The sequence below is a fragment of the Ammospiza caudacuta genome, chromosome 8, assembly GCF_027887145.1.
Source record: "Ammospiza caudacuta isolate bAmmCau1 chromosome 8, bAmmCau1.pri, whole genome shotgun sequence".
NCBI classification, from domain to species: domain Eukaryota; kingdom Metazoa; phylum Chordata; class Aves; order Passeriformes; family Passerellidae; genus Ammospiza; species Ammospiza caudacuta.
The window spans coordinates 25,750,126-25,764,959 of record NC_080600.1 but is presented as its reverse complement, the minus strand read 5'-3'; the positions used below and the strand labels follow the sequence as shown (position 1 = coordinate 25,764,959).

General features: G+C 34.5%; 1 protein-coding gene across 1 annotated transcript in view; it reads right to left on the bottom strand.

Annotated features, from left to right (window-relative positions):
• The window catches only part of LOC131560618 (sodium channel protein type 1 subunit alpha), an 88,509-nt gene that overhangs the window by 12,440 nt on the left and 61,235 nt on the right, over positions 1–14,834 (bottom strand). Inside the window, exons 21-22 of the mRNA XM_058809464.1 lie at positions 13,006–13,128; positions 568–849 (exon numbers count right to left, since the gene is read on the bottom strand). Of these exons, the coding sequence (XP_058665447.1) occupies positions 568–849; positions 13,006–13,128 (405 nt within the window). The remainder of the gene's footprint in view (positions 1–567; positions 850–13,005; positions 13,129–14,834) is intronic.

Here is a 14,834-nt window from a genome sequence, read left to right as displayed (position 1 = left end):
TATTTTTCTTTCTTCTTCCCTCAGATTTTGCTAAATAAACTCTATGAGGTCCTTTTGCACAGAAGTATCATGAAAATATTTCATAGATTATAGTATCAAGTGCTATTTTTCTTTTCTTATTTCTCTTCTGAATGAGGAATTGCTTTTTAGATTAGATCTGCCCTGGTGGCAGCCACAAACCTGAGATGAGATTTGTTACCTGGAATTCTTTGTGACTTAATCACACCTATGGAGATTTTTTTTCCCCAGCAACAGGAAAACTTAAAATGTTTAGATACCTGAATATCATTCCAGGTAATTCTAGAAACTTTAAAAGTTAGAAGCGGTTAAAGGACTAAGGGAGTCATAAATAGGAAGTTATTTCATTAGATGTCCTGAGGATTCTTTATTCATCATAGTAGACTCTACTTGCTGCTTATGATGAAAAAAGTAATCAATTACCCATGTAGCAGAACTACTAAGTCACAGATAAAAATCATCAGGTAAATGTTTTGTCTCTTTGTTGCTAGAATTGCTTTTCACTACTGCTTATAAACAGGAAAAGGTAGATAAAGAGTGATCACTTACTACTTGAAGTAAAGAAAGATACCCAAATCCTACATTATCAAAGTTTACTTTCACGTTTTTCCATCGGGCACTTTGATTGTTTTTTATGAGTTCCTCGCACTGACTAAAATTGTTGATTTGGTCGACTTCAAACCTTTCATCAGTTGTGGTGTTAACACAGTAGTAGAACTTCCCAGCAAACAGATTTACTCCCATGATGCTGAAAATTAGCCAGAATATAAGACAAACGAGAAGCACGTTCATGATGGATGGAATTGCTCCTAAAAGGGCATTCACAACCACCTAGTACACAAATACAGGGGGAAAGAGAAAAGAGTATAAGCATATTTACAGCAATACATTTTTGTATACTGTTTCACCATTCCTTTATAAATGCTTATTCAGAAACTAATACTATAAAATTTAAAGCACAGCATATTAATAACTGTAGCATTGCACCATTCCTTTAAATTATTAACATTAGTACATGTAATGAAAAGAAAATAAGTGAGATAATGAAAATAATTAATAGAAAAACAAAAGAGAACATTTGGCAGTAGTAAGATGATGCCTGACACTGACTTGTTCTACATAAAAAAAAAAGTGCTAAATGAAAAATGTAGACGTAATAAAGTTCTAAAAATGAATAAAATTATAGCTTAAAAATGTTTAAAGCAAAATGGCGACTTGTAGATTTGTTCAACATAGTTTTGAAATTTAAGCTGGAAATACAAATGCCATGAATCTAGAAACTAAGCTCTACATAAAAGAATTATGCGCGAATTAAAGACATCACTTTATTGCCTTATTGTTCCATGCAAGATTATAACAAAGATTAATTTCTTTGTATACGAAAGCAAGACAGGTTTGCAATATGTGTCTACTTGAATCAACATAATTTATTTCAAGCTCCAGTCTTGTTGTTTCATGAATTAAGTTAGCAATACCCTTCATTTATCTAAAAAAGGATATAATTAGGGCTTCTGATTTTGCATTTTGAATTACTTTTGGGGGGATTACCTTCTCAGATATTTGCAGGCAAGATGTCAATATATCTTTTGTAGTAAAAAGGTGCATTTTTCTGATATATACAGAAATTAATCACATGTGTCTGTCAAACCTATCAAAACTTTTGTGATGAGCAATTATTTTTCCTTAAGTATCCAATTCCAGCTTCTCATTTACAAGTTATATTTTATTTAAAAGTTTACACTTTTTTCTTCTGTAAACTTTTGGGACCTGGTAGGAATGTAAAATATGAAGTAGGGTTCTGACTTTCAGTAATCTAAGTTCTGCAGCAAGGCAGGAAAGGATTGGCATAGATATTGGAGTACATTAAGTTGTCTTAGTCCGTCTCTGTTCCCTGCAATATTGATGCATTCTCCCCACCACCAACATAGTTGTGAGCAAGCTCAGAACTGCTCAGTCTTACTACCTGTATTTCACAGCCTCTAGAAGGCCTTTGTAAGAGGAATATTGTGGTTGTGTTATTTGTCACTCAGCACCCTCCTCCCCTTTTCCTCCCAAATTATATGGCCAGCAATTAGGACCTGTTTAGAGATCTTGGGTAGAAATGTTGTTTTCAGGGCATATTTTCTTTTCAATTAGAATGTTCTCCTCCATTGCCAGACAGTAGAAATGGGATCTTTCTGTAGCAGAATAATCCTTTTCTTCTACAAAACCACTATTTTATTTTTTAAATGTAACACTTTCTTATTTTTTTTTTTATATTGCTTGTATTTTTGGTGATGAAAAGATCCCACTAATAAATCTGTTGCTATTTAGCTGCATGGAATTGAGAACAACATAAAAATTAGAAATGGAATTAGAAATTCTGAAATTTGTTCCAAGTCTGACCTGATCTATGACACTGCACTATTCTATTGCTGCTTTGAAATTCTAGGCCAGCTAGTGTTTGTCTTTTTTTCCCCTACTCATAAAAATGTTCCAGATGTGTTACACTGATTGAATTCCTCTGTTTAGTCTTGATGAAAAACCTGAAAATAAAGATGTCAAGAAAGAAAGATGGGGATTTAGTTCTGCAACTCAAATGAATTAAGTTTACCTCTGCTCACACAAAGAATGGTTTTGCAAAAATTGAGTGCCTGTAGCAGTTACCTTTATAACAACCCTGACATCCATTGAACCACAGCACAGATCCAGAACAGGCAGCAGGATAATAACAGCAACAATAACTGTTACAACAATTATGAAGTGATAATAGTTGTAGAAAAAAGGATTTCTGCAAAATGCATCAGTGCATCTTGCACTTGATAATCTTTAGATGAACAGGTAATGCAGTCTCACCACTGAGACTATGGAAAGATCAGCCACATCTTCTTGGATAAAAAGAGAACAGCTTCCAGCAACTGTTCCAACAATGCTTCCAACAACTTAATTCATACAGGTCACTGAAAACCCATCAAATGGTAATAATTTTTGGTCACTACTGACCTGGCCTGGATGCGAACTGGTGACCTAGAGATGAAAGGCTCTGTATCCTATTACCAACCCCTTGAGCTATCCAGTCCCCCTGGAAGGTTTTTTAAGAAAAGAAGAAAAGAAAATTAAAACTTTTAGAAGTTGTTTTGTGTTTGCATTTTTTTTCTGTTTGATTTTTCTTCCTCAACAAGTGTTGAGCCTTACTGCTATCATATTTATTAATGTAAAACTGTATTGCTACACATTGGTCAGATGCTTGGCTGACTGTAAAGTTCTCCTTAGCAAGAGATCTTTAATTTCTTCAACACATACAGTTGGACGTAATTGCCTTAACAGTGTTTTTCTGTTTTACTTTTTTTTTTAATATTTGCTTTGGGAATTAGCTGGGGTATCTTCAGGATAACCAGGACATTAACTTAATATATATCCAAGATTGCACCCATACATACACAGACAACACACATAAGTTACAGCAAATGGACAGAAGAAAGGGAGAACCAATTGAAAAGTAAACTGAATGCAGAAAAGGGGTCAATTAGCATTTCTTAATGAGTTAATTTAGCAAATAAATATTGCCGTTCTCATCTTGTTGGAAAGAGTCTGTAGAAGGTTAAAAGAATGTTGGCAACTACAGCTTTTATTTTTTGTTTGGTCTTTAAATCTAGATCAAATATACATGATTCAAAATGTATTTTTTCTTTTTAAAGGGGCTGTTCTCTCAGGCCTATTTTCTGTTATTTCTTGATACAGAATATAATGCCAGTGAATTGGAAAAAGACGTTTGCATAGCTGTTTCTTTGGTTTCATAAATTACCTATGCATTTCCTCAAGGCTGGGATGTTGCTGGTCAGGCTGACTCCAGTGAGAAAAGCTGCAAAAGCCCAAGTTCATTCTGCTTGTTCACCTTCCTATAGCTTCAGGTAGGTGGAACAGCAATAAGAACAAGTGAGAAGCAACATCTTATTCCTAAAAAGACAAAGGAGCTCTAGACTATTTTACATTTCAGTCAACATTCATCCAGGGAGAAAAAAAATATCATTGTGGGAAATCATGTCTCCTCTAGAATAAAGCAGTATCTCATATACATATATACAATTTTTCACGTTTGAATTTACGTAACATCTTCCAATATCAGATTAATATATAAGAGAATTACTGCAATACTAATTTTATGTCCTATCTTTAGTAATCCAAGCATTTTTCATGGCTGCTGTTTGTATCTTCTTTTGAAAAACTCTCCAAAGAAAACGGTACAAACTGGACAAAAAAATCAGTTTTGCTGTCAGAACTGTTCATATATATGTAGAATGAGGATTGTACAAAACACCAGCTTATCCCTGCTGTATGAACAGAATATAAGGAAGCTTTACTAGATTGAGCCCTGCTGTGGGAGACATAGCTGAACACAGTGAGATATACATGTATTCTAGTTGCCAGGGGAAAGTATTTTCCATGGATCCTGACACCTCAGCTGTCACAGACTTTCCAGGAATTCCTACATTGGAGCTGAGTAATGGATATATCAGAGCCTCCTGAAATCTGTAAACAAACAAGGAAAAATCTTTAGTAGTCCATATCCACTTTTTCCATGACTTTTGCAGATTCTGTGAAAAAGTTCCTAACTCTCATCCTGGTGCAAACGAGGAGGAAGTTACCATTTTTGGGATGGAAAGGGAGATGACAGGAATGTGTGTGGAACATTTTTCTACTCAAAATTAAGAAGTAATTTATTTGCCTCCACTTGGAAGGTATCAACTTTGCAATTTTATGCTTAAATAGGAAAAGTTCCCAAAGAGCTGCCCGAGAGAACATTTGCAGTGAGAGATGGAGAAGTGAGCAGTGTTTGGATTCTTGGTGCAGCACACAGGTAAGACTGCTGGAATGGCAGGAGGTACACCATGAGTGGACACAGATGTAGGCACAGGGGACAACGGGATCTGCATCTACCACGTGCTCACAGTGAAGGACCTCGAGGACAACACACAAGGAAGTCAAGAAGACTCTGAAACCACAATGACTTCACCAAGTGGGTATCAAGTAACAGACAAGTGTATTCTCTCAAACTGTGGAAGAGCTGAGGCAAGGGAAGAAAGGACATAGTAACTGTAGGTTAACATACAATAACTATCCCAGGCAGGGGATCAAAAGAGCATCTGAGGCAGACCATGAAGAAACCCCACCCCTTAATCAAAAAGATTAACTATCTGATGCTGTAATAATGGCTTTCTGCTCTCCCTAGTACTGTAAAATTGATGATGGAAACTGCTTTTTTCTGAAATTAGAGGAGCCTCTTCTACAAATCATAACACAGCAGAAGGTCAGTAGGATTGGAGGAAATGCTTATGGGGCTTAATTTAGGAGCAGCTGAGTCAGTTGAAGATGTTTGTCACGAAAGGAATGGAGGTAGTGGACCTGAGGGGCCGCAGACAGAATAAAAACATGGCCCAGTGCTGAGGATTAAGAGTGACCCTCAGCAGAGGCTCTGGGATTTCTGCCACAGTTGTTTAGTGTGAGGTTTGGAGGTGCCCATGAAGGAAGATAACTGGCAATGCAGTACAGGAAAAATATTTCCACATAAGATACCCTGTCTCATCTGAGTGCATACGTGGGTTTGGATTGAAGATGGCTGTTGGGAGGGAAAGGTTAAACTGGAAGATTTGGTGAGGAGGGAATAGTTTCTCTCAAAGTAAACTTGCAACTGGGAATGCTAAGCATGTCAGTGCGGGAAAACTCCATTTATTATGCCTAGTGTTGTTTATCCTCTGCCTTTTTTGAGAAGGAAATTCCTGTGTAGACACAATACACTCTCACAGACATGCTTGAGCCTCCTCTGGGAGACAGAGAGCTCAATAAAGCCCAGCCTTGTGATAAACTGTGCATGAACAAAGCCCTTTCATACACTGGAGGAGGCTGTGGGCCCAGCTGTCCCCACAGGATGAAGTAACCCTAAGGGACCTTGTGTCCCATGTGTCTCTGCCTCCCAGCATTGCTGGCAAGGTAATGAAATAAATTTACTCTCTGTATCTGAGCTGCGTTCTGCTGGTTGCCCTGGCTACCTGTGGATTCACACTATGGCTATCAAAGGATTAAAGTTCTTTATAGTGAAAGGATAAAGTATACGTACTTTTCCACAACACTGTTGGAGATGGAAATCTTATTCACAGATAATAATGAAAATTTATCCCATTTTATCAATGCTTATATCAAGTGATAAACATCTGTGATACTGCAGTCTAGCAGATGAGGACGGAACAGGAAAGGAAGAAAGAGAGAGAGGGAATTGAGAGAGAAATTGCAATAATTCTTTTACCTCAAAACTAGAAATTCTGTCATTGAATAGCTTGGAGTGGTACTCTGGGAAGAAGCATGCTGCATGTGCTTGGAGATCAGCTATGAACTGGCTGTGGAGGCAACAGTAAATGAAAATTGGGTGTACCTGTGAGAGAAACTGCAACCTACTTGACATGATCCAAGCACTCGTTACAGAGGAATGAGGAGAAATTTTAGATTTTAGGAACCTAAAAATGTAGAATATTCTAAGTAATTAAAACTTGCTCATTTTCAATTAATTACTCCTATTTTGTCTCAATGGATTTTTGCAAGAAACTAATTTTCATAATTTTGTCCCACAAATGAAAATCAGAGTGGCACACCATGCACCATGTTGATAGGAATGTATGATCTATATTCCACTAACTACATGCTATTGTTCCAGTATTTACCTGACAGCAAAATAAACCAAAAATGAAAACAAAAATCCCAACCCAAAAAATCCCAACCCCAAACAAAAAGCCCCACCAAAATGAAAATCAAACGCCTCCACCCCCAAGATGAAAAAATTTAAACCCTAACACTCTCTAAAACTGCTTCTATTAAGTAAGAATTTCCCTTAACCCAACTTAAAGCTGTTGTCCTGTTGCCATTTTTGCACATCTGAGAAAAGTCTGGCTCTGTCTCTTACCTGTCTCTAATCTTCCAACCCAAATTACAGGCAATCAATGGATTTTGCCATTAATAGGCATAAAATAAAAAAACTAGTTTCTGCTTTTGCTACACAGTTTGCCCTAATTCCATGTGTGTTCATATATTTTATTTTTAATGACATTACCTAGGATTATGCAAGGTCAGAATTAAGTAATATTTTGAAAAATATTTAGAAAAGTTTAAGAAATTTGAAAATATAAAAACTTCCTTATTTTCGCATATAAACTAATGCTTATCTTTAAGTCATGATCACTAAAAATTAGCAAACCAAAAGTTTGAAGAAGTAAATTATTGTGGAGGCCCTGGGGGATACAAATTATGAGGGACTATACTATTTTTTAAATCAATGTTAAAAAAGTAAAAAATAGGAAGGAAACAATGAATTTTGTCAGTGTTAGGCATGAGAAGCACGTTGTGTGAACCAATTGAAAAAAATTATTTATGACAGTGTCTTCAATTTTTTGAGTAAAAGGAAGACTGTATTGGGAATATACGGTGAAGATTATTAGAAAAGTACCATTTAAAGCAATGACTGTAAAAAAAGTTGGACTTAACTGAGAGTGTGCAAAGTCAGGCAGGTGGAAAGGACCAAAGAGAGCTGTCAAGGAGTTACAAGTAAATCTTAGTCTGAACAATAATGAGCAAATAAAGCTGAAGTAAGAGATAAAAGGTCTCAGGGGATAAGAAAATCACTCCCTGAACAAGACAATTGCTGTATTTTCCACTTTTCTGTAACTGTTACTGCACAAGTGCACCTGACTGGAGAATGCTTCTCATAGTGAATTTTGTCTTCAAGGAAAGGAAAATACTTTCTCAAACAATGCACCACGATATTTATAACACTTGGTGCTGGAGAAATTTCACAATATTGGGTGGTGAGTTTATATCTTGGAATGCCACAATTGTTAGCAGAGAGGTTCAACTAGGTGATTCTGAAGTTCTGTTCTAGCTTCAATAAAAAAAATTTAACTTGTTTAAAGTAGCAACACTAGCATTTGTTATCCACGTAACAGTCTCCTAAAAGCAAGTTACACTGTTGAATTTAACAGAAGATGAGGTTCTGGAGCAGCCTGATTCTGTTTCTCACTGGAAACGAAGTATGCAAAAAGTACTTTTGAAGACAATATAGAAAAAAAGACATAATTTTATATAATGTTTTATAAAATAAAATAATTATCTGCCAAGCAATAAATTACTCCATTAGTTTGAGAAAACTTGGTAAATATTGTAAAGAGACATGAGCATGAAAACAGAGCAGTTATCTGATGTGGGAATAGTATCTTTGTATTTCACTAGATTCAGTAAAAAAACCCCAACTACTTGCCCTCCTTGTTCCATTAATGAAATGTTATCAACTTTTACATGCTCTGTAATATTTTCAATTAAAATGCAAACTATATTATGTATCCCATTCAAATTTTTTTAAATTTTTGATCCTAACAGTAAGGGTTTTCTGTAAGATGCAACAACTACAAAACTGGAAAAAATGGTATAATTTTCAATTACATAAAGTAACTCTTCAAAAGTTCTCTTCTTATTGTAGAATTACAGTCTAAAAAATACTAAGATGTTTCCTGTATGATTGGTGAACATCTATATAGACAGATTTCAAACTTTGTAAATGTTTAAATTGCCTTTCATGAGACACAAAACATCTAATAGACTCTTCTCAAAACTCAAAATTAATGAATAAGATCAGTCCTCAAAAAGTCCTTCCAAGTGCACAATGTTTAGATCAAAAAAATATATTCCTCTATTTTTCAGAGAAATTTGCAGAAATTATTGACTCACTTCCTTGAGAGTAAATACATAATTCTTAAGTGTGAGATGAGATGCTAAACTTACTCTGAACATGGTTGCTACTGATGCATCATTTACAGTGCAGCTATAGAAACCCCTGCATTAGTGACACCCTCCTGCACTTTGTGCTTGCAAGGCTGGTAGTTCTAACTAATGTGCTAACGAGTCTAGTGAATGCAAAATTTTTATATCACTCACATGTCTCCTGCAGGACATTATAAACCTCAAGAAAGATAAAACTCTTACTGGAATTTTATAAAAAAATTATGAAAACTAGTTTCCAACAACGGCCAAAGAAGACTGAATTCAGATTCCAAGAAGGGGTTTTATATATTGTGTGTATACACTTGCAGTGATTTACTTATTGTAACATATAGGGTGTTTTAAATTACACAAAAAACTTAAATTGCAGTTATATAAATATCTGTAGTTTTGACTATTCAGATCACAGTATTTTGGAGTGTATTTAATGTATTAAGAGTAATATTCAAAAATTTCTTTAGGTTATTTTGAGTATATTCGGTATAAATTGGGTAACAGAGTAAAGCATAGATATTCCAAAACAATATAAAAGCCAGATTCAAAATTTTAAAGAAAGCCAATATTTATCTCAGTTAAAAAACAACTAAAAATCTTGAAATAGCTGAAAGAAATACCCATTTGCTCATTTTCTTGTTTTTTCTTTAACACTGATATGTCAAAGAGTTATTTCCTAAGATTTAAAGCAATTGAGAAGCAGTGGAGGATGAATATATAGAATCTACTTGTACTGGGATTTGCAGATGAGGTTGTCTCTCCTCCTAACCCTTAGTTTACAAGGTAGTGATTAGTCAGACTGTACACATTAAGGGTAGAAAAGGGGGAAATACTGTACCCACAATAGAGGTAAGGGGAGGAACCAGTGGTCCACCCCATCCAAGCTGAAACGTATCCTATATGAAATAGAAATATATAGCCTGTTATTAGTTGTGAATCTGTAATGACAGACACTCGATGCTATGTTTTATAACTCAATTATATGAGAAATGTTTCTTTCATACTAGTGAAGTTTTGAGTACTCTTGAAAATGCCTCATTGCCACTTTCCTGGTAAAGGAATCTAAGGAATAGCCATTGAATTTTAGAGGAGATTTAAGATATCAAATACTCTAATTTAGATTTTAAAAGTTATGAAATTGGACTGGAAATTTGAAATACAGTAAATGTTTAAAGCCATCAGCCAGAAATATGCATAAGGCATGCAAAACTGAAAGTGCAAGTGGATTTCAGATTGTTTGCTGCCTTCTACTATTTCTCTAATAAATCAAGCACGGCATGACATGCTTTATTTTGTGAAGTTAGACACAAATGCATGCTTTATTGTCACTTAATTCTCTAACTCAGCAAAGCAAATGTACTCCATATTCTACATTTTCAAGTAGCATACCAATTCAGAACTAGCGCAAAAGCATTATACTGCAAGTACTAAAAAGCTAAACAAAAAGCAATGGGTATATTCAAATCTCAGTTTGCAGCTACTTCTGCTTAGTACATACACTAATTGAGATGAGAATATAAACCCTAAGACAGAAATTTAAATTAAATTAAAGCAACTTTACTTTGCCTTCCAGCATCTGGGTGGAGTTGGTTTTGAGATTCAATATAGAAAGTACTAAAATTTCTCAAAATTCAGTGTACTATACTATACTATACTATTTAGTATTCTATACAAAATTCAGCAGATATTCTAAATGCCTTTAATATGGCAAAATTCACTTCTGTGCTTAAGGCAAGCACAAGCTATGGACTGCCTGTACCCTATTTTGCTGCAAGTGATTCACGTTATCTTATACTCACTTCGTAAAGAGAAATATGAAATAGCACAATTATAAAATTAATTGTAACTAAAGAGTATAGCTGAAGACTTCTAAGAATGTAACTTAAAATCTGAAGTGTGTTTCATATTTAGGCATAACAGAATAATCATTAGTATATACTGACTGCATAAAATGCTGCACTTCTCCAATTCATCAGAATGAAAAACTTATTTAAGAGAAACTTTGATTGAATTAAATTAGTTGAGTACTTGGCAAATTGTTTTACAAAATGATGCAGAGTTTCTTATATCCACAGCCTCTTGTGGAATACTTCAGATATTTTACATTTGCAGTGCAAAATTTGCACAGTTTTGAACATGGGTAAACATTAAAATTTAAATACATGCTGAATAAAAACTCTGTTTTATCACAGCTCAGTGGAGGTATGAGTAACGTAAGAAATCCAAGAGGGCTGCTTTATCTTTACTTTCTGCAGACAGAAAAAGAATCTCTTTTCATGAACTCTTTATGAAATTAACTTGGTTTCTGAGAAGACTTCAATTTGACTATAGTCTTATGAGCTGGTCAATTATTTATCATTTGAATCTTTTTACTGTTCGTGAGTCATTCATAAAGTAATGCCAACAACTGTCAGTGAGCTGTTTGGAATGCTTGCCAAGTGATTTGGAAAAAAACCACTATTTCAGAAGTGCAAGGAGTTACCATAAGGCCTCTATATATTTGGCCAGTCAAATCTGCCAAGTGACTGGAATCAGGCACTTCATTGACTGTCATTAATATTGGAGGACAGAGCTGAAGCCTATTTGCTTCTCCAAGCTTCTCTGTGATTCCTAACCAGTAAATTGCTCATGAATTATTCATGTTGTGTAGCTGAAATTCTATCATATGATTGGGCTCCAGGCAGAGTTTCATAGTTATTCAGCAAGCAGTAGGGGAAAGCAGTAAATAGAATTCAAATAACAGGTATCTTAATAACAGCTTCTTTATGCATGAATATCCTAAATCTTGTAAGTGGAAAATTTACTAAGGCAATCATGTAAAGATACAGAAAAATGAATAAAACATTTGGCAATCAATTTTAACATCTTTTTAGAAATGGTCTTTTCTTCCAATGTCATTTTAATAGCTGCATTTTTATTCCTCCCTGCATATTATCTGTACTGGTCTCCCAGTCCTCCTGCAGCTGACCAGAACATCATTAAAAACATAAAGCTGACAGCAGTTTCCCAACATTTCTCTGCACAAAACCACACACATTTATCTGAATGTTCATGAACAGTATGTACAAAGAAAGACAAAGAGAAAATGGCTAAATCAAATAGTTGCATATTCTGTGGTACTTGACCAGCTCTTACCCTGCTGAATATCACTTCATGAGTTTCATATAAGGAGAAAACTGTTACAAGTCAATTTGCTGCATGAAGCTGAAGTTTATTAATTCAGTAATCATTGCTTAGCAATGTATTTTCTGCTGCATTCTGAATTGAAGATAGATAATCTGCTGAATACAATTTCAGGAAAAGAATTTGAAGCCTCAGTTTGACTTCATTAATCTTAGATTTTTTTCTAAAGATTTTGCATTGTTTCCTCTTATGTTTCCATGACACAGGAAAAAGCATTCTCTTAAAGCATATTTCATTGACATGCATATAGAGTTAGTTTTTATTCAGTGGCTTTAAGGAACAGAAGGTATAAACAAATGAAAAAATAAGTCAAAATGCCTTCTTGAGCGAGATGAATAATAAGCAGGACTTCTAAATTACTCAGAGTAACAAGAAATAACTTTATATACAATGTATTGAATATTGAATAGCGATTAGTTGAAATAAAAGAAGCATTTACCTGACAAAAAGAATAACTTCATAGAGGAATCAAATAACTTGATTTGCTTTTTAAGTCAGCCAAACTCAGAAATAGATTTAAACCACTAGTAGATATGAATGTATCTGTAGTATCATCTGATGAAATTCAATGGGGTTAGATTAAAGGGAGTTTATAGAATATAATGAAAAATGAAGAAGTTCAATTTCTAGGAGAAAATATCTTTTTTAACTAATGCTAATGATTCCTGTATAAATATTTTGATATATCTATCAGTAAATAAATCAATACAATTGTGTTACATTTTATTTATTATTAGCACTCTGCTAAGAGAGTTCATAGTTGGCAATTTCAAAGACTCATATGAAAAACTCCTGAGATTGGCTAGAAAGTAAAGTAACTTTAATGAATATAAGTTCTATGTGATAACTGCATATGGATTTAGGTGAATGGATGAAGCTTTTTGCTTATCTGTTAGTAAAAGATATGCGATAAAAGATAGTGCAGCCTCTCTGCATGGACTTGTCATTCCTTGTTGTGCATGCATGTATTCTTTAGATGCATGCATAGTTTCAGACACTTCCACGTGTTCTTACCCTCATGCCTTCAAATCGTGACAAAGCTCTTAGAGGTCTCAAAGCTCTTAGTGTCCTAAGGGACTTAATGGCACCAAGTTCAGAGTAACCCAATGCATTTGCTGTTAAGCTAACCAAAGAGACCTATATGAAAACAGGAAAGTAAAAATTTTTATTATTATTATTATCACTACTTCACATACCATAGATGTGAGATATACACTTCGTTAGAAGAGTCTAATTTTGGATCACTTTCTTCAGGAATAGGGAGTCTTTCAAGTTAAAAAAGAAGAAGAAGAAGAAAGAAGCAATATGAAAGGTGAATAGATAAACAAACAAACAAAAATATCATAACTAAAATCTGGAAACATTAGTACTTCTGAATTTCATCCTTTGCTACTGATCTGAGGACATTTAAAACCACAAAACCTGAATTATATTAATCTCTCCTTTTTACCAATTTAGGTATTGGTCTTATTTTTTCTTTGTTTTACAATACTGTTGGGATCAGTAATTGATAATGTCAGTGGTTGATAATGTCATTTGATTGCTCACAACTGAAAAGGAAGTGATTGGAGTTTATATTGAACTACATGTGGATCACAGAACAACATTGCTCCTCTGAAAATTGGTAAAAAGGACTATTTTTGTTATAGGCAGTTATACTGACAAATCCTTTTGCCTGACTGCTGAAATTCTGAGCTTTACAAGTTGAAATTAACCTGGAATATGCTGTTTCTACAACCTTAGAAGGACAGTTCCATTGGTGGAAGAATTTGACAGGCCTTTAAATATCCCATGTCTCTACATTACCTCAGTGCAAAATACCACATTCTCCACATTTGCTATGGGTCCTGTCCAAAATATTACTTTCTGTTTGTTTCCCATTTCCCCTAAATGTTCCCTCATTATGCTGTTCTAATTTCTTAACTATTTATTGGGCCAAAAATAGCATAATGTTCTCATATACTCTTTCATTATAAAGAACAATGTGTCAGGTAAAGAGAATTCTAGGACTGTGCTCATACTTAAAAACAAGCATTATATGTGCATTTTTTAGCTTTTAAAAGTTAATAGCTTTTCTGAACTTTTCAGCAGCTCTAGCAACCACAAAACTTGGTTCTTTTAAAATCTAAATTTCTTTTTTCCAGCACATTCATTGTATTACTGAAAACTTTCAAGTTGCAATAATCTAAAGGAAAATTAAATAAAATACCCACATGTGTAAGTCCAGCATTTGTCAGGAACTAATTCAGACACTTTAATATGTACTATACCTTCACATGATGTATTAACATTTTCACATTCACAAGATGGCTGTTTGGGATAGTATGATTTAAATAAAGTCAAATATTAGAGAAAATTAGTTTAAAAAATGAACAGCTGCTTCTGTTTGCATGTTTGTTCAAGCTTTTTTGTTGGAGGTGTCACTTAGGTACCCATTTTGAGAATTTCATTACTAAAAAGAAAAGTGTTTTCTGAGAGAGGGTACTTTCTTTGTATGAAACATGACTATCTGTAGCTGTATATGTGGAGTTGAATCCTCAATATATTTAAACTACAATGTACACAAAAAATGTTGTAAACACCCATTAAAAAAAAAAAAAGAAGAAAAAAGAAAAAACTGAAGAAAATTAATTGTTCTGATGCTCCAAGGCAGGATGACCTCTTTCAGTGGCAGTGTTGGGATAAAGCCCCTAGCTGCCTGGGGGCTCCATGCAAGGTCCTTCTGTTCAGCAAGAGGATTCCAGTCTCTCTTAACATAGCAAGGCAGTGCTGCAAGCATGAAGTGAAAGACAGAGAAACATGGAATTTTTCCAGCTGCCTTACTTTTCAAATTGAAAAGTAAA